Genomic DNA, 23,098 nt, shown 5'->3' with positions numbered 1-23,098 from the left:
CGAGGGGAGTGTAGGGGCAACCAGAGACCGAGACAGGCTGTATTGTAGGATTAATGACGAGGAGATCTAGAATATCATCAGTAGCAATTTGAGACTTTAGGACTCGGTATACTTACGTCGGGTGAAATGTTGGGGAAGTAGGGCTGTATCCTGGGGACGTAGGACCGCCTGGGGAAGTTGGGGACCCCGAGAAGTTGGGAGAAGTTGGCGAATAGGCCTCCGGGCTTGTGGGGGACCAACCAGGAGAAGTGGGAGTATACTTTGGAGATGTTGGTGAGGTCGGAGAAACGTGTCTACCAGTGACACCGCCAAAAGCCGGGCTTGTTGGACTATAGCTAGGAGATGTAGGGCTAAATGCGGGGGAAGCAGGGCTGAAATTTGGCGATGTGGGGCTATAGCTGGGGGATGTTGGAGAAAATCCAGGAGAGGTAGGTGAATATGAAGGAGAGGTAGGTGATTGGGTCTGTCCGTAGCCAGGGGAAGTTGGGGAATATGCAGGAGAAGTCGGAGCGAATGTAGGACTGGCGGGAGAAAACCCTGGAGATGCCATGAATCGTGGGCTGGTGATACTCATTCCAGGAGACGTGGGAGAATAGCCAGAAGACGGAGAATACCCAGGCGAGGTCGGGCTGGTATCGAATGGGCTAGTAGGTGAATAACCTCCTGGGCTCCTGCCACCAGCTGGGCTAAACCCACCAAATCCGGGGGGCTGATATTCAGTAAAGCCCGCCGGGGTCTCAGATCCAGCTTGGCCAATAGGTGAAAATTGGGAATCCGGGTCAGGAGAGCTGATGTACATGGTCTCCTGCATTGGCGAACCACTGTCGTACTGAGTTGCTGCTCCATCCGACAATAGGCCTTTGTCGACATTGCCCATAGTGACCAGACCAGCGTTGTTTGAGACAACTCCCATTAACATTGTTTGATCAAGGAAAACATCAAATTCACCTGTGCCGGCTGGGGCCATTTGTCCCAGTATTAAGTTCTCCGAAACTCCACGACAGTCATCCAACTCGGCAAAAGCGGCAGCATCAAGCAAGATCTCGACCGTTTCCTCGAAAGAACACCTCATCAATGCGCCTGTATCAGCGCGATTGATTCCGTGCCTCGTGACGGCCATGAGAAACCCTCTAGAAGTCATAACGTCACAAAGAAGGGCCAAATGGCGATGGTTCACATATGACCCGTCAAATGCAAGCACTTGAGTCAATTCTCGCAACAGCGCTGTTCGTGTCGCCTCAATCCCAAACACTTCAAGAATCTCAATGAACTGGTTAGAATAGGTACGCGTAGCGTCCACTCCTGGAATCGCTAAGACGTCGCCGAGAGCAGATCCGCTGGTTTCAAGCACCCATTCTTTACATTGCGGGTCTTCGCTACTCTTGTAGAGAGAACCGTCATCAAGGGTACGCACGCGCGACTTCTCGTTAATAAAGGCACGTTCAACACCTGCCACACCACGTAAAGTGAGCGTGTCAAGTAGATGAGACTCAAGCTTCTTCAACGTTACATCATATTCAGTGTCGTCGTCATCGTCATCCTGCTTGGGATCTTGAATTTGGCGAATCCGAATCACTTGTTCATCAGCGTTGTTGTCACTGAATATCACGGCAATATCTTGAGGGTAGGATTCTTTAATTTTCAAGGCAACATCTTGAACAGTAAGCCCTTTGTCAAGCAATTTCGGTCGGCTCAAAATGATACGAAGGAGCCATTTAGATTGTCGTGATGAATCATCCATAACATCTTCGGGAATGATGAAATACGACTCAACCATGTCGCGATCAGCCTCGATCACTGTAGACTGTATATCGGGATCATAATAAATTTCCGTGGCTTCCGTGACAGATCTCAAGCTTGTATGCTCCACAACACTACGAAGCTGTTTTGCAGATTCCTTGTCCATTGAACGCGACGGGGCTTGGTAGACGGTCATAGATGGAGTCTTGATATTAGTAGCAACATTAAGAATTTCCTTTAGGCGAGGGACACCTAGAGTAACGTTCTTAGACGAAACACCAGCAAAATGGAAAGTATTAAGCGTCATCTGTGTTGCCGGTTCTCCAATAGATTGTGCAGCTAAGACTCCAACCATTTCGCCTGGATTTGCAGCAGCCTTTGCGAATCGGCTTTCGACGGCTCCGAGGACATGCTGAAAAGCGAGCTTGTTCAATGAGTATTCTACAACAAGGCGTTTAAAGGCCAGGCGAGAACGAAGTTGGGCTTTGAAGAGTAATGTCGCACTCTCCTGAGCCTCTTTTGATATGATATCGTCTCCACGAACAACGACTAAACGATCAAGAAGTGATTGGACTTGCGGGATGACATCTGCAGGATGCAGGTCACTAATTGTGCCTTCACGAATTCTGAAAGTTGTCTTCGCAGACTCCAAAATTCGCTGGACGTTGATTGGCAATTGCATCATCTCTTCATCTTCTTTCGCAACTGACCGTAGGAATGTTCGCGCCTTTTGCAACTGTTCCCACTCTTCGTCAAGATATCTTTGCACCTCCATGTCGCCCGCTATTTCTGTTGCCTGCTCAAGTACTTCAGCAGAAAGTGATTTAGTAGGGTCCATAAGATCGACACGGAATCTGTTTCGGAATTGCTCATCGGAGCACTTGATAATGTCGACACGCTGATTTTCAATGAAAGCCCCATCAAGCCCATCTTCGCCATAAAGGAACTGAATAACATCACCCAGCGAATTGCGAACAGTGCCATCATACTTCACCATTACTTCTTCCAAAGCCTTGACCAGCTTTCTCTGAATATAGCCAGTCTCGGCTGTCTTCACGGCAGTATCGATAAGACCTTCTCGGCCAGCCATCGCATGAAAGAAGAATTCGGTGGGCGTCAAACCCCGAAGATAAGAGTTTTCTACAAAACCACGAGATTCCGGAGAATAATCATCTTTGGTGAAGTGTGGCAACGTACGATACTTGAACCCAAATGGAATACGTTTTCCCTCCACAGATTGCTGCCCCACAACGGCTGTCATTTGAGAGATATTAATTGTTGATCCTTTCGATCCGGAACGAGCCATTTGTACGGCATTGTTCAAATCTTTCAAGCTCTTCTCGGTCTCCGTACCTGCTTCGTCACGAGCATTGTTCAAAGCTCGAGAAACTTTGCTTTCGAAAGTTTGACGAACACTCATACCAGGTAGTGGTTCAAGAGTGTTTTCCGTTGCGCTCGCGGTGATTGTGTCAACCTCCTCCTTTCGAATACGAACAGCTTCTTCAATCTTTTGAATGGTAGCAAGATCGGGGATTGTGTCACCGATACCAATGCTAAAGCCATTGTGCAACAGCCAGTAGTTGACCACAGTCTGGGCTCCATTGAAAAAGTTCATGCAAACCTCAGGTCCATATTCATTGTAAATGGTGTGGACAATACCGCCGCCCGTTGCACCCACAGTTTTCTTGGAGAACATTCCATACATGAGCTCACCTCCGTGGACTAAAAGACCAGTGTCATTCAACGGCGAGAACTTTTCCGCCAAAGGAGCTCGATCACGATCCACGCGCAGAAGATTAAGGCCAGATGGCAATGCCATACTGATCATTTGCTTACCCGTCCACCGAGGACGAGGTTTGAGGATTGCAGGCTGTGGCAGAACACCATCCCACTCTGGGACCCAGAGCATAATATTCATGACTTGCTCCTTTGTAAGGAAAACATCACGACGACAGATTTTGTAAATACCACAGAGTGTATCTTGCACAATACCCATTAAAGGACCATTTCGCTGTGGTGACACAATGTTCAAGGGAACCAAACAAAGTTGACTAAGCTCTGCACGGGCTTCTTCACTTTGCGGCACATGTAAGTTCATTTCATCACCGTCAAAATCAGCATTGTAAGGAGTTGTGACAGACAGATTCAGGCGGAATGTAGAGTAAGGCATAACTCGAACACGGTGAGCCATCATTGACTCTTTATGCAGAGAAGGCTGTCGATTGAATAGAATAACATCCCCATCCATAAGGTGGCGTTCAACCTTCCAGCCCCATTGCAAAAAGTTCCGGCCACCGCCGCCCTTGTGATGGCGAAGATCAATGCGTTCACCAGAACTGCGGATTACGTACCGTGCCCCGGGATGTACGTCAGGGCCATTATCCACAAGTTGGCCTAGTTTATTAATATTATAGGGGGTAACAACTTCCGGATATGTCAGTGTTTGCGCAATACTGATGGGAACGCCAACTTCGTCCAGAGACAAATTGGGGTCACCCGTTATAACCGTACGGGCTGAAAAATCAACACGTTTTCCCATCAAATTTTGTCGAAGCCGACCTTCTTTACCCTTCAAGCGACCTCGGATAGCTTTCACAGGACGGTTGGACTTTTGCATAGCCTGCGGTTGTCCAGCAATGTCATTATCCATATAAGTTGCAACGTGGTACTGTAACAGAGACTCGAATTCGCGAACAACGTGCTCCGGAGACCCTTCTTGTTCACATCGGGTGACATTCTGATTCGCACGAATAATTTCGGCCAGTTTATACGTCAAATCATCCTCACCACGCTGGCCGCCGGAGCTTCCGCCAACAAGAACACTGGGACGCACCGGTGGGGGAGGAACGGGGAGTACAGTGATAATCATCCACTCCGGTCGCGCGTAATCGTTACTCAACCCCAATATTCGGACCTCCTCTTCTGAGATATTTCTGAAAATATTCAGCGCCATCTGTGGAGTAATTTGCTTTTTTTCTGGTTGTTGAATATCCTTATCATCTATCAAATCGCGCGCTTTGCTCGGCTTCCAAGTACCTACCAGACTGATACCTTCTTTTCGAATTTGGGGTTGCGCGTTTCCACAACCACCATGGCTGTTAGTCATCTTAGACGATTCTTTGCCGAAAGGTTCATCTTCATCTGGAGGAGGATCGGCTTCACAAAGGAGGACATCTTTCGATAACCGCCAAATCGCGTCAAAACGCCGCTTGGGGTCGCGGAACCGGAGAGCATCTAGATATTTCTGGTCATTCTGATGAATGTCAGTAAATATTGCCGTTTCAGATTTTGCCATCCCTGAAGGGATGACTAACCGTATTGGCCTTGATTTTTCCACAATTGTGACAAACAGTTTCAAGTAGCTTCTTGATTTTGGTTAAGAAACCTGTGCAAAATTGTTAACGGCCTAGGTCAAACGAATATATTTACGAAATTAAAGACGGCATACCGATATGAAATACTGGTGTAGACAATTCAACGTGACCAAAATGACCTGGACAGTCATTTATACCTTCCTCGCAGGTTGCACAACGCCAATTCCGATCGATGGTGCCGAGTCGCGGATCGTTCAAGCCCTTTTCTCTAGGTCGCTGCCTTGCTTCATCCTGGATTATACTTATCTTAGTAACAGTTGAGGCCAAATGAATAATCTCAAGTGACTAACCATGGTTTCAGGGTATTCAACATGGACCACGCTCATTCGTTTGACCTCCTCAGGCGAAAGAAGACCAAATTGTATCTCCTTGATCGTGCGCAACGGCGCCTTAGAAAACGGAAACTTGACAGATGACATGATTGTAGATTATAGATGGCGCGCGGTATGCAAAGTGATAAACGCAATGGCGAAGTGAAAACGGTGAAGGTTTGCGGTGACTGGTGGCGGCGCGTCGGCAGAGGAAGGCCTCTTAATTTCAACGAAAAAAACGGCGACGCAGGATCCAGAAATCAAAAGATTTTTAAGCAGAGGGTCAAGAGTCGCTATGTCGGGCCTGCTGCCGACGTTTGGCAGACCCTGCCACGAGGGCGGCCTGGGAATCTGTACACCTGCCAACAGTTTCCAGACGCGATCCTGGTGATAAGAAGAGTAAAATCGCCGATATAACGAGTATTGCCGATTGTGAGGAGATACCACAATACGAAAAGCGATATCCCCACAATGTTGTGGATGTAGCGAGGGTTCGTAAAGTTGATGAAAGGAGGTTGTCTGAGTCTTGCCTCACTTGAGACTTGCGATGCCTTTAGCTCGAGTTTTTTCAGCTTAGCGCGGCGCCTCAACTGTTGATGACTAAGCATATAGGCGGCCAGCCACAGGGTCAGCCAAGCGGGATATATGATTGGCTGTCAACCACACTTCGGCGTCTACATTAAGACTAGCGCGGCAAAACTTGAAGTTTCTCCGCGCTCGTTACATAATCAGTCATCCAGCACCACGAGCAAGGTGTTGAGAGGATGAACCTGCTTGTATACTCGCCCCCTTACCCCTAGGAATTCTGTACTCTTTCTCTACATATTAGTACTTTCCTGAGCTGTTGGCAACTGCCATGAACCTTGCCCTCATCGATCCATTTGCACTAGCCCAAGACTACCCGGATGCGCTCACTGGAACACTCCGTACGTCGATAACTCCAATTCGTTGGCAGCCGTATTCCGTGCTAATGTCAGATATTTAGGCAGCGGCCATGCCTCGTGCCTCCGATTCAATCGAAAAGGCGACTTTCTTGCCTCCGGACGAGTGAGATTTCACGCGAGCGCTCTGAGTCGACATGGGTTAATTGCTTGACTTGTTTAGGTGGATGGCACAATAGTCATTTTCGATGTGGAGACCAATGGTGTTGCCAGAAAACTGCGAGGACACAGCAAACAAATACAATCTTTAAGGTACTAGCTTTCGTTTAAAAACAATAGTAATCCCACACTTCATCGCTAATGTCCATCACTAGTTGGTCGCGATGCGGAAGATATTTACTAAGTTCTTCTCAAGATTGGAAATGCGTACTTTGGGACATGAAGGATGGTTCGCGAGTCAGGACGGTTCGGTTCGAGGCTCCCGTTTACATTGCAGAGCTACATCCGTTCAATCAGTGAGGGTATTGTCTTTCCATATATCGCTTTACACTGACTTGTCGTGAAGCTGGCTTTTTGTGGCATCCCTTTTCGAAGACCAACCCGTTTTAGTGGATATAACGACACCCAAACCTCTTAAATGCATCCTTCCGTCTGCCCCGTTGCGCCCAAACGTCGAGAACGTCGATCCCGCAACTGCTGCTAAGCAAACGGCACAAGATGCCAAACAATCTACCTGCGTCACAATATTCACTGCCCTAGGAAATCATATATTAGCAGGAACGTCTAAGGGCTGGATTAATATTATTGAGACACAGACTTGCCAAACGATCTACTCGACCAGACTCTGCAACGGCGTCGTGATCCTAATGCGCCTTGCTAACAACGGCCGCGACCTGCTCGTCAACAGTTCTGATCGGGTAATTCGTACCATTTTGATGCCTGACCTGTCACAGCTTGGTGTTAGCCTGGAACCGTCAGCGATCAAACTCGAAATCGAGCACAAATTCCAAGATGTGGTAAACAAACTGAGTTGGAATCATGTAGCATTCTCCGCAACTGGTGAATTCGTCACCGCCTCGACGTTCATGAATCACGACATCTATGTTTGGGAGCGTAGTCATGGCTCTCTTGTGAAAATCCTTGAAGGTCCGAAGGAAGAGCTTGGGGTCGTAGAGTGGCACCCAAGCAGGCCCATGGTCGCCGCTTGTGGGTTGGAATCTGGCTGCATCTACACATGGTCTATTGTGACACCACAGAAATGGTCTGCGCTAGCGCCCGATTTTCAGGAGGTCGAAGAAAACGTTATATATGTCGAGCGCGAGGATGAATACGACATGCATCCAGCCGAGGAGGTGCATCAACGGCGTTTAGATTTGGAAGATGAAGAACCAGACGTGCTAACGATTGAACCTGTCAAAGGCGAAGTGGAAGAAGATGGGGTGCCCGCCTTCCAAATGCCCGTTTTACTGGATATCTCAGACAGCGAGAGTGAGAACGATGTCGTGGCTATTGGCCCCGGAACCATGAGAAAGAAAAGTCCCACAGCCGGAAGAGAGTGGATGAATAGCGGCAATACTAGCGAAAATCTCGACGACACGGAAGGGCGTCGCGGGGCGGCTATTGCAAATGGTGTTTCGAGAGGACAAAACAAAGGGCGTCGGAAATAAAAAGGCCTGCAATCATACTACTAATACAAATACGGACTACTCAAATAGATGTGACTTTCAGGCAGAAGTACGGGGCCACGGGAATTGGTTAGCAGCGGCTTCCCAGGACTGTATTACATGCAAGTCACCGACAAGGCGAGCTCTTCCAAGCAGAGGTGACGGGTCCAAGGTTGGCCAGTTTTCGTCCAGCAATCTACATCCTCACCAATAAGGTCTGATACGTCATACAAAATGCTGAAAAAACCTACAGACAAATGTATCTATAGCCTAGCGGTCAGGATCGGACGGCGATATTCCGGCCTGAATCAGGTGGTGTCCCCGTGCACCCTACCAGGACGGTACACGTTGCGGCCGCCGGTCCCAAACGGCCGGGTCAGGGTCAATCCATTCCTAAACAGCTGGAGCCACCCTGTCGGTACAAAGCGCGGCGGATGATAGGCTCCCTGGTTTCCTAGCCCACTATTGCAACAGAAGATAGTTGTCACATTCTTTCAGGCTACTACTCATCTCCGTCGCACATTGCACAGTAGCTACGTTTGTACAGCAATTCCTTGTGCGGAATAAATAAGAATTCGATTTGGTGTCTACTTCAAATGCTCAAGCATAGGGATAAGGGTGCCCAATCATGTATACCTAGTAGTGCAAAGCAAGAACTAAGCAGCACGCCAAAACAGCCTTCAACCATAACAATCCTTGCTAAAGGGTATAATGCTAATCATTAGAACAAGAATCGTCACAGGAAATCGCCTGAATAAGATATAAGAAGCGGCACATGCACCATCATTATCACAGACACCTTGAAAAAGAAATGCACGGGCGCCTTTTTAGAGTAGCAAAGAAAATTTTATCATCCAGAAATAGGAAACTGAAGGGAGACAAAGAAAGAAACCATCCCCTGACTTTTCTTCTCCCTCTTTGACTTTTCCTGTCCCATGATGCATAATGAGGTATATATGTGCATGCTCCAACAAATTTTGGAAATAATAATGTATGACAGCAACTGCAGCAAAAAAAATAAAAATAAAAATAAAAAAAAGAAGATAAAAAACACATGAATGGTTGTAATAATAATGTAGAAAAGGAGTAATAATCCGAGGAGTCAAGAACATTATTGCGCGTCCCAGCAATATATTAGAGCCCCAATACTTCGTACAGTTTGAGTTACCGGCTTTTTATTTTGGGTTGGTATTTTTGCGTTTTTGGAATCCATGCAGTCGTAAAGAACCTCGGGTTATCATCGTGTCATCAGAGGTTCTCTTGAAGTCGTCCACATCTCATATCACCAGACAAGTGCGGACATTTCCGGATGCGAAGCGTGGAAAGGGTGGATGAAGGAGCGCCGCCACAGCTAGAGTTTACCGATTTAATGGATAGCCCAGACCAGATAGCTACTCGGGTATGGTGGATATAGACAGGATCGCACAAGCCACATTGAGTCACCTTTTCCTCCAGGCAAAACAGTTCTGTCTAGGCGATTTTTATATGGAAGGCAATAGAGGAAGAGCGTTACTTTCTGTGTTTACCCAAGAGCGCTCTCCTTACTCTAGGACCGCATTTCTTCCTTTCTGTTGGGTCGCAAAAAAAGGATCGGTTAGTATAGACCTCAAAAACCTCGAGATGGGGGGTCTATGGAGAGAAATACGTTGGTTTTCTTGCTGTGAAGATATGCAAGACATTGTATCCCCTTAAGTCCTTTTTGTATGCCTCCGCTTTTGCTTGTTCGGCCAGTCTGTTAATTTCGTCGAACGGCATGTTCTTCATTCGGGCCAGAGGCGCCCAGAGAAGTGCCAACGCACTCTCAGAAAAGGCGAGGCTGTACCATTTCCCGAGTTCCATGGAATGGCGGTCTGTTCCCCACATGCTCAGCGGTAATGGTATTGCACTGTGGGTTATGTCAACGAACCCGGCATTTTCCAACCGTGGGATCGTCCTTCGGTCAAAAGCAATCGGCCTCCTCCCAGTATCTGTGGCCTCTTTCAAGAGTCTATACCACACAGAGAGTGGGTGACTAGGTCCAAGCGTGTAACCGTCTGATCGAGCTTCGAAATCGATTTCCACCTGCTCAAAATATGCCCCTGGTCTGAGATGTTCTATTACCCGATGATAGACCGTTCTCCAGTCGGTGACGCTCCCACAACCCATTTGGAGATGAATGAAATCGAATGATTCTTCCCCTAGCAGCCATTGACTCTCGTAATCTCTAGGTGAATAAAAGGCACAGTTCAACGGCGGATTGGAGGGTTGTATCGGCGCCAGATCAACCCCATACACGTCTGCATCAGGATATTGCCTTGCCATGTCCATTGCCCACTGCTTCGAAAATATTTGTCAGCTCACGCGAAGAAAAGACTGGGGATGTCTGGTGGTAAAGAGCCACGCACGATGCCTGTCCCGCATCCGAGATCGAGAATCCGGGGACCTGGGTCTCCTGACGCTTCCTTGTTTGGGCGGTTGATGGGAGCAACGTGCAGATTGCCGTTCCTCGCGACGCATAACATCTTGTGAAATAAGTCTAATCGGTCTTGTTCCGGTTCATCGCAGGGAAACATGTACTGTCCTCGACGATAGCCGTGGTACCACCGGCCATATTCAAGATACGTTGGATAGTCTTCAAGTTCGCGAGACCTAGACCAATGATACTAAATCAGCACCATGATATATCAGGATGGGGCCCTCCCCGTTCTGGAACCACTGATGCCACCACCCCAATCTGATGGGCATAACACAAAATCAAGATGAGAAATCGCTAGAAAAGGCCGCGCTCACAATTGGGTTCCCCGTGGCGCCGGGGGAAACGTAGAGCCATTATCAGAAGGGCGTCTTTCCTCAGGTGAATCTTGCCGAGAAACTCCCGCCAAGAATGATATATCCATGCTCTCAACGCGTCTTGGATGTCCCAGCAGGGTGGGGAACAACCGGCGCTGGGGAGAGAGCCAGAAAGAGTCTCCAAACAGCCCTGCAATTCAGCAGTGCGGGAACAATGGGCAAAATGCCGGAGAGAGAAAAAGTCGGACAGAGCACGAGAAGCGAAGGGAAAAATGAAGGTATGCAAGCAGAGTCAGCTGACAATGCAACAATACGACATGTGCAAGGCCAGGAACTAGGAAGAAACAGACAATTAGTGTCTGTAGCCTTAATATTTTCTGCAGCAGTGGGAGGTGCCGTGCAGCTCGGCGCGGGCTCAAAGCCCCAATACGCAGCGGGAGAAGGGAAGGGAGCAGGGGGGGGAGCGGCACCGGAAGAATGCTTGTCGGGTGTCAATCTCGACTGGTCAAGAAAAATGATATATAAAAAGTGGGATAGGGATGGGGGATGCAGCGCGGTGGGCCCCAAGGGAAAATATGCAGAGTTAAAAGGCCAGGACGACACTAGCATCCGTGCGAGAAGAGCGAGGGGATAAGCCAGTCTCCGCGCCGCCACCTGTACGAAAGCCAGAGCTGGTGTGCATATAAGACCGGCACTACGGAGGGGGCACAGGATCAAGGACTTTTGTTTCGACGGGCGATGGTGACGACGATGGACGGCGCCAGGGGCCAACGGATGCACACACAGGGATGCAGCAAGAGACAAGCAAGGGGGCAGAAGCAGCGATTCGGGGCGCACGACGGCAGTGCCTGAAGGAAAAAAAAGGTTGGGCAAGCTGGCGGGCGGAGCTCAGGGTCTTAAGGATCGGTCTACAGGCCCCCAGGCTGCGCAAGACGCGGGCATCGACGCTCAATGGCACAGTTACGCCCGGAAGGAATGGCACAGCGAGTGTGCAGCCGGCGGGCACGCTACGGCGCATTAAGCCCTACTGAACGGGCTAGGATCGCGAGATGGAGATGCATACATACAGACAACAGAGACAGCAGCAGCAGCAGCAGCAGCAGCAGAGCCAGGACGGCAGAGGCACAGGCAAAGACAGAACACGTCGCCGGCGCCGTGGAACGAGGTAACCTCGGGATGCGACAGCATGCACGCAGTGTGTGGAGCGCGACTTGGGCTCCTAATTCGATGGGGTTGGACTTTGCACGCAGAGCGACGGCCGCCAGTCGCTGTCTTAATCACTACTGCTAGTCTGGTGCGATGATGCACAGAGGCAGGCCAGCTCGGCGCGGAATTTTAACTCAAACCTTGAAATGAACTGAGTTCTCACGAGCAAAGGCAAATTGCCCCGGAGTGCCGATGCCTCCGCCGTGGCCCTCGATCGCAGGCGAGTTTTCCGGCTCCGGGAGGATCAATGGGAAAACCCTCGCTGTCACATCTAGATCACCGTCCAGCTTGGCCGCGGGCAACCGCCAAGGTAGGGCGTGAGAAGACTAACTACTACTCGTTACATGCCTACGGAGTACGGAGTACAGAGCCAGATCGCTGCCCTTCGCAACGGGGCACTGGTCCCGATTTCGGTTCCGGCTGCGGGCGCTGCGGCAACGAGAGCTAATCCAGCGCGCGAGATGGGCAGCAGACTGAAACACGAGGGATCCAGGCGGTCACATGCCGAATGCCGTCTAGCTCCCGCAGTCTGAGATCCCAGAGGAACGGTTGCGGGCGGAGGCTTGCAAAGGATAATCTGGTTGTGGTGCATGGTCGTGGGCGAGCTTCGTTATCACGATGTGGCACCAGCAGCCCAGGCGTTGCGCCGACCTGCACGCACACACTGTGCGCCGGCGCTGGCCCCAAGAGCGCTGTCGGCCGTTTGGCAGCGCACGGTGGCAGGTCGGACATGGCGATGGAGCCTCGCATCCAATAATACAGGCAGCTGTGGGAGCGTAACCGCTGCGTATCCGACAATACCTGCAGAATCGAAAAAACTCTTCCCCCCCAGCGCTAACGGCTGCGCCCGGTGCGTGGCAGCACCGGCGAGGATGGAGGAGCAGCAAGCAGATTGGGCGATGCCCGTCCGGACAGGCCCTGGGCGATGGGGCATGCTCGGCATGGAGGGCGCCCCGATCCGAACCAGGCCCGCTCCAGCCGCGGTGCCAGTGCGCCGTGAGACCGCCCCAGTCTGCGTGCTGCTGGGCTGCTGAGGCAGGCCGCCTGTGTGGAGACGACGCGCCGTCTCCATCTCGGCCGTCCGCCGGGGGGGGCGCCCCAGATTGGGAGACTAGAACAGCCACTGGGTAATCAAAACGTGAGTAGCTACTTAGTTGGATAAGACAAGTTGACTGAAAATTTATGGAGCTCAGGTGCTGCTTTCCCGTCTTATCCCTGCAGCAGGCAGGCGGAACATCCATGCTGGGCGGGGGTCCGGGGAGAACGGCCCATGATGACATTGCAGCCGTAGGCGAATTTGGCTTCGCTCTTCTGGCCAGCGGTGAGGTGCTGGGAGGCTTATCTTGTAAGACACCGGCTGGATCTCAATTTCAACGCCCAACAACTCAGCTACCCTTTTGTTTTTTTGCGCCCCTCATGCTGCAATGGTTTGGGTCACAACTGCTGCTGGTGATGGCATTGTGCGAATGGAGCCCATTCTGCCTCTTTGGTAACCTTCGGTGCCGGCACGGTTCCGTGGTACCTGCTTTGTAGTTACCACAACACCCATAGTTCTTTGGTGCCACAAACACCCAAAAAACCATCGTGAGAGCTGTTGAAGAGCTTAACATATCTAGGGTTTGTCCAATGACACTGCAGCTTATTTCTGCTGACCTGACTATCTACAATCTCCTCAAGGAGTATGCATGTATGTATGTACACACATACATCCATACAGAGTCCACTACTGGTTTCTTACTGCACATACCCATGGGTTTGTTCTGTCTGGGCCGAGAGCAAGCACTACCAGAACTGATGTCATCGGGCGCCTGGACCATAGGGACTCGTATATCCGAACCTCAAAACGTGGAGCGAGGCACTTCCAGGGTTCGAGATAACGTTGTCCCATTGGACGCTTGCGAACTGTACTGGGGGCGATATGCGAGGCGATCATCCCTATCAGGCTGTCGAAATTCATCCAGGCGTCACAAGAACGATTGACAACTGTCCGGCCCAGATGCATGAAATTCTTTCCCTCTAGGGAAGCCCCACTGGATCTTCTTGATCTTTGAAACCATCATATCTGCCAGTGCGACTGTGCGAGGCGAGCATCAGCAATTAATGCCTTCTATTTTTGTCTTACAGTGGGGTAGACTCCATAGGTGTACTCCGTATACCCACGGATTTCGGCTTGCATCAATAGTCAGGCCCTTAAAAGCAAGTCATCATTCCGCCCACCAATGGCCAGCGCTGGCTATTCAAGCACCCCGAGGCGCCCCTGCATTCCAAGCGGCGAGTCACTGAAAAATGTCAACTTGGCCTCGTTTTCTACCATTTTACCAAATTTTCAGTTCTGGGGCCACTGGCTCAATGTGCTCTGTATGTCGAGCCGAAGACGAGTCATGGATCCAGCTCAAAGTTCGTTGAACACAGAAGCATGGATGCGTTGGGCTTATTGACGCTTGTCACCCCCCACAATTTCGGAAGAGCTCCCCCGAGGTAACTAGCGCCCTGCAAATGGTGCTCACGGAGGCTGCTTTGTTCCTTGTGCGGGAGGGTCTTCCAATCGCCTGGCCTCTCGCCTGGAGAATCCCACCCGTTTGAAACTCGAGAACGGTAGCAAAGACGATCGCACAGCTCTGAGCTGCAATGTCAATAGGCGAGACCGTGGACCCCTGCACGTAGCCCGCTTGCGCTGGCTGTGAATCAAAATCGCATCCGAAACGTCCCAGGCGTCTGGTCACCAATCATGCGCCGGGCTGGAGGTTGAGCCGCCGTTGATCTTGGCAAGGGCAGCTTTGTATTAAGATCTCCGAAGCGGATCTGCTGCCAAAGGCTCTGAGAGAGCTGTCGTGCCAGAGGGCGTATCGGGGGGGGGGGGGATTGAAGACCATCTTCCATCGCCAATATCAAGGTTGAATGAGCAGAATGATACGGCAGTTACAGCGTTGTTACGCCCAGCGTGGGCCGACTTGACATAACGCGCCTGGAATGCCAATATATTACGGTACGGTCTTGTACCAGCTAGCGCCGTTGCAGGTCAAGCCGACCTGCAGCAAACGATTGGCTGAACGCTCTCGCAGGCGGAGAAATCTTCGAGGTTCGCATGCACTATCGGGCGACATCCTTCATCCCGAAGATAGCCAGCAACGGGCGCACTGCTGCTCCAACTGCATCTTTATCCAGCCTTCGCCTATCGCGCCGACCAAGAGTTCTCAAACAGGACCCGGCTGCACTTCCCATTCATGACCAACCCAGCCGTTTCCAACGTACTACGTCAGCAGGCCCAGAGCTCTCTGTCTCTGCCAGCAGGATGCTATATCTACTCTCTCTGCCAAAATGGTGGTGATGCGTTGTCCGCCATCTCATCAGATAACTCTCTGCGGCGCTTTGATCGCCACACCCTACAACTGCTGCCCGACGGCGTAGTCAGGGATATTCACCCGGGGAACGCCGGGGGAGTGAGCTGTCTTTGTCCGATTGATGGGAGCCCTACCCGGAATGGCCATCTTGTCGCAACCTGTGGGAGGGATGGGGCTGTGAGGCTATGGGACGACAGGACAAAGGGCCGTGATGCGGCATGCGTATTCCTGGCTGGGAGCGGTATGTTCGTTTTTTGTCTGGAGCTCGCTTAACACTCGCACGCCTCCATCCGATCTTGGCCGGTCAACCAACTCTCTGTCTCGTGAATCACCCCCCCCTGGTTAATCCTTCGACGTGCTGATCAGGGCTTGCGTGTCCAGACAAGAGTGCCGCTTTGCTTTCTCTGTCATGCAACCCGGAAACCTACGGCATAGCTGCAGGCAGTGAACTTGTGTCCGCCCAAGCATCTCTCTCGCTTTGGTAAGCCTTTTCATTTCCAATAATTGTCAAACTTACGTTTCGCGCGCACCTACCAAAACCTGGCCCGAGAACATGCATAGTTATGGCCGCTACGCTAGGATTTGATTCCATTCCCCATACTCCGTAGTTACTAACTGGCTGAAACTCTAGGGACCTCCGATCACCGGGGCTACCTCGGATGCAGTATGTAGAAAGCCATAACGATGATATAACAGAGGTCCGTGGTTTTGTCCTGCATCAGCTTTACAACACAGCAAACCGTGTGTCGGTTATTTTCGAAATGTCTGCTAAATCCCCCTGCTTTAGTTGCGCTACCACCCCACCCGTAACAATGTCTTACTCTCAGGAAGCACTGATGGCCTCGTGAATATCTATGATACTACCATCGCAGATGAAGACGAAACACTACTACAAGTGATCAATCACGGCTCCGTACATCACGCCGGGTTCATCGGTGAAAAAGCCATATATGCACTAAGCCATGACGAACTCTTTTCCATTCATCCCTTCAACGATCCCGATGAAAATGTAGTCGAGCCAGCTCCAATTCAGTTTGGGGATCTTCGTTCTGCATTACATTGCGATTATGTCGTAAACGTCCTCGTCGGTGCTGCTGGAGCTTATGCAGCCACGGGAAGCACTAGGTATAGCCCTCCTTCATGCAGCCATCTCCTCCACAGCTCTTTGTTCCTTCATCCTGTTCTAATGACGATTCGGCGAGCTAGGGAACAATCGCTTGATTTGATTCCTATTGTCGCATCCCCTGAGTTTCAATTCGATCGGACCAAAGTGTGGAGGCTTCCGGGCGCACACGGCGAAGAAGTCGTGCGTTCTGTCCTACTTGATAACCTGGTAAGTTAGCTATCTGAGTCAAATCATCTGCTGCCATAAACATATCGGTGGCCACGTGTTCTCTTTCATGTATTTGATTCTGACTCAGTTGCAGTCTGGGAGCGTTTTTACTTGCGGCGAAGATGGTCAAGTTCGAGTATGGAGGGACGAAAGCGAAGCTAGTACGCAGGGAGGCGTGCAATCCAGTAAAATTGAAGCCAATAAAACCCATCCGGACACATCATCCACAGCCGGCCGACCGTCGAGACTGAAAGAAGATCGCAAGACAAAGCGCCACAAAGAAAAACGGTACGCACCTTATTGAAGCCCAACTTCAAATTACATGCATTCGCGGGAGCTGGCTGGCGTTCCGAGACTTTTGGTTTCAACGGCTTTTCCACAGGGATGTCTTTGTCAGACCTTCGAACGGTGGTAGAATTCGTCAAGATTTTTATAATACAAGCACTAGTAACTCAGCCTCGCCCAAAAAAATTCTCCCTTTCTTTCACTGGAAGATATGCAAACTATGAAAAGCTGTGTCTTCAAACCAGGGTTGTCTGTTAGGTCGAGCTGAATGACTTGAGTCAAGATACTCCGTACCTTCGCAACAATTTTTAGGGTGGTTTCCCCTCGGCACTCTCTACACGTGAAAGACCGAGTCGCCCATGCATATAACCAACCAAGTTTTCCAGCCAATCAGGAAGTCAAACTAACCGTGTAAACAGTTTGTGTGTTGTTTACGGAGTACGATTATCAATGCTGGTGGGATCGTTCATGCAGCAAATACAATAGCCTGGTTCATGCAGGAATCCGGTGCCGTGCATTCCTTTGAGATCCCCATGAAGCCACCTCCTTTGGAGGGGGTTTTACGGGGATGGTGCATTATTTGTTTGCTGCTTCGTATTTGATGCGCACCCCAGTCCCAACGGCTGCAGGAGCACGGGCGTTTTTGGCCTGCAGAACGCCCGGCGGAAGTGGCACCACGAACCTAAGCTGCGTACTGTGGCTTATGCCATGGTATTTGAGTTTGATAGACTCTGGTAGAGTAGATCTAGACACATTGAACTCGTCCGGATGGAGCAGTGAGTTGACATGTATGGAGTATGTTCTCTTTGCGCAAGACAGTCCATTTCTTTTGCGATCCTTTTTCTACGAAGTAGACAAAAATTAACTAACATGGCACTTGCTCTTCTTCTTCACCTGGCCTAAACTGCCCAAATTACCTAACTACACCACACCTTGACGTTAAACATGTCTTCGTAAAATCCAATCAGCAGCAGCAGATTATCAACAAAGGAGAAAATACTAGTCAATCGAAGTTTCCTATTCTTTCAGTGACTTTTGACTACCAGCCTTGTGTTTTTTGGCATAATTAAGGGCACTGAAAGAATCCACACGATGCTGAATTCACGCACATCTATCCACTTGTAATCAATTGCGGTCTTTTATACGCAATATGTATACCAATAAGCTGTTTCGGCCCCATACTTTTGGCCCGGAAAGTTTGTTTACAGATTTGCAAAGAGTTGCAAAAAAGAGATGATCGATGTAAGAGGAAGGTCCTCGCAACGAGAAGGGACAAAGGTTCTTCTTCAAGCCAGTAGTCCCTTTACCAGCATTCCGCGTAGCTTACGGTGTAGAAGACGGCCAGTCACCCAGTTCTGTTCCCTCCCACAAGGCAGCTCAAGTCCAGGTCTTCTATTCTTTCCAGCCCTTGACTTGCCCTGAAGCAAAATATTGTTCAAAACTCTGGATGTCTACGGGATTTTCGAATATCTCCTTGATAACCTCTTCATCCTTTCTTCCCATGCCACTTCAGAATATGGCGACCAATATATACGGCCTTTCTTGTCTCTTATCCTAGCTGTCCTTGAGGAACTTTAGTCTCGAATCTTCAACGGTTTTGTCGTTATATCTGGTTGAAAGAGAGTTAAAGCACATCCTCCTCATTGTTTTGTCCAGCAAAGATCAGCTTAATCAACCAGTTCATATATACATTTTAGTTAGGGTGAGATACACATATTTTTTCTGTTGATTGTAGTATATTTTTAATTTTTCTTTCGTTAAGCTTGGTTGTTGTTATATGTCAGTGAGAAGAAGTGGCAGTTTTAAGAAACGTAGAGAGAGGGGTGACAGATGGCGGCCCTGGAGTCTTTTCTTTGGAAAGCTGCAATCAGAAGGAACCATACTGTTAATTTTACTAGGATCTCCATGTCTGCACATCTTATATATGAAGGTTTAATAATTGATATGCTGAAGCTGGAGCTTTACTTCCGTTGGGCAGTAGGCCATGATGAGGGCCTGCAAAAGCGTGTATTGAAAGGAGAGGAAGGGATAGTTGAGCAAACACAGATATGGGGGGCTATAAGACGGTTGCAGCAAGCTGGCGCTACATAAAGTAGCACCAATTGGATTGTAGATCGACGTGCAGATATTGACCTGAGATCATCTGATGGGCTGAGAGATAGAAAGGGTAGCCCAGCAGTGCGCTAGGATTATGATATGATGGAGGCCGGCAGATAGGACCTCGAGGAGATGGCTAAGGATATCAAGCTTTCCAGACACTGATGCATGTTCGCCAAAGCTAATAACTTTCCCTAGAGATGACACCATGAAAGCTGGCATCATCAGCGACAAAGCTTTTCTCTCATGTATCTGAAACAAGATTTTCTTCTACCCAGGGGTTGACTGAAGTACTGTGAGGTGGAAATATGCTCCATCCATGGTTTGCGTATAGAACTGCCTGGCGGACGGTAACATCAACTGATTTCGCTAACAAATGCGATCTGTAATGGTGGTATATAGTCCACACAGAAGGATAGAATGTCTTTTAAGCCAATTTATACCCAGAAGTCGGCATAAGGAAGTGCTCCCTAGTGCTCCGCGAAGTCAACCAATACCCTTTGTCGGCCCACCCACGTATGTATATTTAACCCAGCTAGAGCATGCTATCAATTCATCACTACCTCCACCAATTAGACCATTGGTGTCATTATGACGGATAGCCTTAAGTAGGAACAAACATTCCGATCTTGGCCTCAAGAGCCCAATTCTGCAACGGCTGCGCTCGCGAGGAATGTTTATGTGCTCATGTCCTTGGAGTGGAGTACTAAGCGGGCACTCAGGTCCAGTTCTGGTAAGTAACCAATCGCTGAGTGTTACTGCACAAAGGCCATTATTTGACTGTTGGGTCCTGAGTATGTATGTATGTACAAAAGTCAGCTTATCATACAGTCAAAAGTATTAACAGGGGCTTATTTAACCGCATTAAACTTGAATTTTTATCTTGAGAAGAGCAAGTAGCAAAGAAGTCGTTTCGAACTTATTTGAATGAGGATCAACAGATTAGTTATTCACGTGATTCCATTAGTTATCCATATCAGCAACCCCACTGTTCACATCGCAGTCAGCCATTCGCAATAACAGCACTCTGTATGCAGTTAAATCTTCAAAGATTGACCCAGAAGGCTGTATGCAGAGTACACTGTATCATCAGCTTGCTGCCACAAAACACAAATGGTGTTCATCAGGATTCGCGCCGCTGTCAAACAAAAACGGTCATGAAGGGACAAAAAAGGGAACTCTCTGCGATCGGGGAACTTCCAACCCGGAGGGCAAGGTACTCCGTACGGATTGCACGACAACCAGAATCCCGAGCAGCCGTCCCAGGGCTGTCATCAGCCAGTGTTGGTTGGAAATGTACTCGGTATTCTCAAAGCTGCAAGTGGTAAGCTATCTGCTGCGCAATAAAGGAGACACCCCAACAATCTTCCGCGAAATAATAACCAACCCCTTTCCCTGTGTTCCGGATAAATTATTTTATTTTTGTTGGAAGCTGCTCATCATCTTGGTGACTCGGCAGGGGGGTGGAGCGCAACCCCTTTTTCGGTTGCAGGAGCCTCCAAACGCTGTTCGTACTAGCGGCCCGTCATCCTTGTTTGCTCAAGTCGCGAAAAGTACGGAGTACGAAGTAATAATAACAGGCTAATACGACCGCCGCCATTCCTTTGCCAGCTCAACGTGTCGCCACTTGGATTAGTGTTTGGTAGATTTTTCCAAGTTCAATCTGGGGCAGGGTTGAGGTTGGGTTGTTGAAACACACTTTCTCCATGGGTCAACCAACTCTAGTCGCGGCATCGCACCTCGATTCGAGTTTGATCGATATGGCTTGTTTGTACGGAGTTAATGAGGTCCCTCATTTTACTAGCATACTTCCCCCCGAAACCTGGCCCCACAAGCCAAGCCGAGCCAAAGGCAACAAAAGACCGCTTTGTTCCGTCAACAAAAGCATGGCTTGCTGTTGGGGGAAGACGTTAAAATTCAAAAAGTGCTCGATATCGAGAAAATAATTTGACCCCTACCTGCCAAGGCACGCGAGGAAGCTTTTTTGCCTTTTAGCTCGCGCCCATTGACAGGTGTATTTGAACCCCTTCTCGCCGCATTCCACTGTTCTTTGGTTACAGAGGATTTTTAGCCGTCGGCTTCCTACGTCTCCCTTGGTACTCCGGATAAATGAATTGATCAACAGTAACCGGGCCATGGCGTATGCACGGCGCCGCCTGTCGATTTTGGCGATATTTCTTGTGTTGGTTGGGGCGCTTGTTTTTGTTCTGTGGTTTGGCGTAAATTCTGACAAGGACAATATACACCCACTTCTCACACAATTGATACCCGCGGGGCACTGCACATGTGAATCGTCGACAACTTTCAACTGCACTAGCTGCTCGAAAGCGATTGCCCCAGTCACTTTACGACCATCGGATCCTGTTTGGAAGTTCCAATATGGTAAAGACGGCCAGAACGTGAACCTCGACAGCGCACAGTGCAGAGCCTCGTTCCCAGGCCTTTTCGAAGACGTTGACCGTGCTGTTGCATTCTGGAAATCCCATGGCAATGTGTCAACACACAATCTAGATAATGTAACTCTACGACGAGGAATGGCAAGAGCAATGATTCATGACCAGGAGCTGTATGTAGTCGCATCTCAGGCTGCGCAAGAGGACCACCGGCGAAAGATTCTAGCAGTGTTGAGTTCGATCCATCGAGCTCTTGCGGCTGGTCATGCCACTCCCAACATCGAGTTCATTTTTTCCGTTGAAGACAAGGTCGAAGACATCGCCGGACCTGGCCATCCGCTATGGGTGCTTGCTCGAAAAGCGACTGAGGAATCTGTATGGTTGATGCCTGATTTTGGCTTCTGGGCGTGGGATAACCTATCCAATTCAATCGGGCCTTACAACCAGGTTGTAAGGAATGCTAAACGCCTGGAAGAGAACCTACCGTGGTCTCTCAAGATTAAAAAGGTTGTCTGGAGAGGGAAACTGAGTTTTGCGCCAAAACTGCGACGGGCGCTCCTTCAGATCGCACGGGACCAGCCATGGGGTGACGTGAAGGAGCTCGTCTGGAGCCGTAAGGACAATTTTATTGGCATGGAGGATCATTGCAAGTACCAGTTTATAGCCCACGTTGAAGGTATTTGAGTCCCAATTCCTGATAGCGAACACCCGAAATGTTACTAACAACGGTCCTTCATATCAACAAGGCCGGGCTTTCTCATCGTCTCTGAAATACCGCCAGGCATGCCGCTCTGTTATTATTGTCCACAAGCTACAATATATTCAGCATCATCACTATCTTCTGCAAGCAGAAGGCCCGGAACAAAATTATGTGGAGGTAGAGAGAGACTTTGCAGACCTGCCGGAGAAAATCAATATCCTATTAGCTGACACAGCCCTCGCTGAGCGGATAGCGAATAACAGTGTGAAAACTTTCCGGGAACGTTATCTCACCAAAGCTGCAGAGGCCTGCTATTGGCGAGAGCTTTGGGTCGGTTGGGCAAAGGTCGCATCAGAAGATGGCAAATTCGAGAGAAAGGGTCTGAGATATGAGTCATTTATTTTGCTGGAATCAAAGGCCATGATGATGTTTCCGCCAATAGCTAAGGGATCTGTCCATTCTCTTAGGTCACTTTCAATAAAATCAGAGAAAACTTGCCCAATTTATGGGTAGTTCAAATCGAACAACCAAATTATCGGGCTGTACGCACCTGAAGAACATCTCAAGGTTGCACGAGCTGGAGATTTTGTAGACTACTATGGGCCCAATCCACATACACGCCAATAGCGCAAACTTCGGAAGTTTTACAGTATCATTCATAATGTGGGTTATTCCTGGCTGTCAGCTTCTCCAAGATCTCGTCTACTCCATCCCTGCTAGTTATCTAATGTATGTCATCCTCAACCATTCATGAGCTGTATAACTTTAGCGGGGCAAGTTATCATACTAGGCCCAATATAGTCTAGTGCATTTAAAAAGTCTTGGCATTACGCGCGCCGGAGCTTAGTAACCAGCCTGCGCACTGTGTAGGCTCCTGGTCTTGGCATTACGCGCGCCGGAGCTTAGTAACCAGCCTGCGCACTGTGTAGGCTCCTGGTCTTGGCATTACGCGCGCCGGAGCTTAGTAACCAGCCTGCGCACTGTGTAGGCTCCTGGTCTTGGCA

General features: G+C 49.5%; 5 protein-coding genes across 5 annotated transcripts; 3 read left to right on the top strand and 2 right to left on the bottom strand.

Moving 5' to 3' along the window:
* Nucleotides 1–50: 50 nt before the first annotated feature.
* On the bottom strand, nucleotides 51–5,533 carry RPO21 (DNA-directed RNA polymerase II subunit RPB1; the record flags this gene model as incomplete). The annotated part of the gene is made up of 5 exons (XM_049254485.1): nucleotides 51–66; nucleotides 117–4,993; nucleotides 5,055–5,125; nucleotides 5,189–5,345; nucleotides 5,405–5,533. The coding sequence occupies 5 exons, from the start codon at nucleotides 5,531–5,533 to the stop codon at nucleotides 51–53; spliced, it is 5,250 nt and encodes a 1,749-aa protein (XP_049106464.1).
* A 748-nt stretch (nucleotides 5,534–6,281) lies between these two features.
* Nucleotides 6,282–7,973, top strand: SWD1 (chromatin binding protein; the record flags this gene model as incomplete). The annotated part of the gene is made up of 5 exons (XM_049254484.1): nucleotides 6,282–6,351; nucleotides 6,411–6,472; nucleotides 6,530–6,618; nucleotides 6,681–6,821; nucleotides 6,872–7,973. The coding sequence occupies 5 exons, from the start codon at nucleotides 6,282–6,284 to the stop codon at nucleotides 7,971–7,973; spliced, it is 1,464 nt and encodes a 487-aa protein (XP_049106463.1).
* A 1,626-nt stretch (nucleotides 7,974–9,599) lies between these two features.
* Nucleotides 9,600–10,846, bottom strand: LOZ57_005452 (uncharacterized protein; the record flags this gene model as incomplete). The annotated part of the gene is made up of 3 exons (XM_049254483.1): nucleotides 9,600–10,283; nucleotides 10,355–10,598; nucleotides 10,740–10,846. 3 exons carry the CDS (start codon nucleotides 10,844–10,846, stop codon nucleotides 9,600–9,602), a joined length of 1,035 nt encoding a protein of 344 aa, XP_049106462.1.
* Nucleotides 10,847–15,504: 4,658 nt separating this feature from the next.
* LOZ57_005451 (uncharacterized protein) lies at nucleotides 15,505–16,923 on the top strand (the record flags this gene model as incomplete). Its single annotated transcript, XM_049254482.1, has 4 exons — nucleotides 15,505–15,527; nucleotides 15,918–15,984; nucleotides 16,074–16,619; nucleotides 16,714–16,923. The coding sequence occupies 4 exons, from the start codon at nucleotides 15,505–15,507 to the stop codon at nucleotides 16,921–16,923; spliced, it is 846 nt and encodes a 281-aa protein (XP_049106461.1).
* Nucleotides 16,924–21,136: 4,213 nt separating this feature from the next.
* Nucleotides 21,137–22,607, top strand: LOZ57_005450 (uncharacterized protein; the record flags this gene model as incomplete). Its single annotated transcript, XM_049254481.1, has 2 exons — nucleotides 21,137–22,070; nucleotides 22,141–22,607. 2 exons carry the CDS (start codon nucleotides 21,137–21,139, stop codon nucleotides 22,605–22,607), a joined length of 1,401 nt encoding a protein of 466 aa, XP_049106460.1.
* Between the last annotated feature and the right edge of the window lie 491 nt (nucleotides 22,608–23,098).

Source organism: Ophidiomyces ophidiicola (assembly GCF_022830035.1).
Source record: "Ophidiomyces ophidiicola strain CBS 122913 chromosome Unknown scaffold_28, whole genome shotgun sequence".
Lineage (NCBI taxonomy): Eukaryota > Fungi > Ascomycota > Eurotiomycetes > Onygenales > Onygenaceae > Ophidiomyces > Ophidiomyces ophidiicola.
Note: the sequence above shows the minus strand (reverse complement) of the source record. Positions and strands in the feature narration are given on the sequence as shown.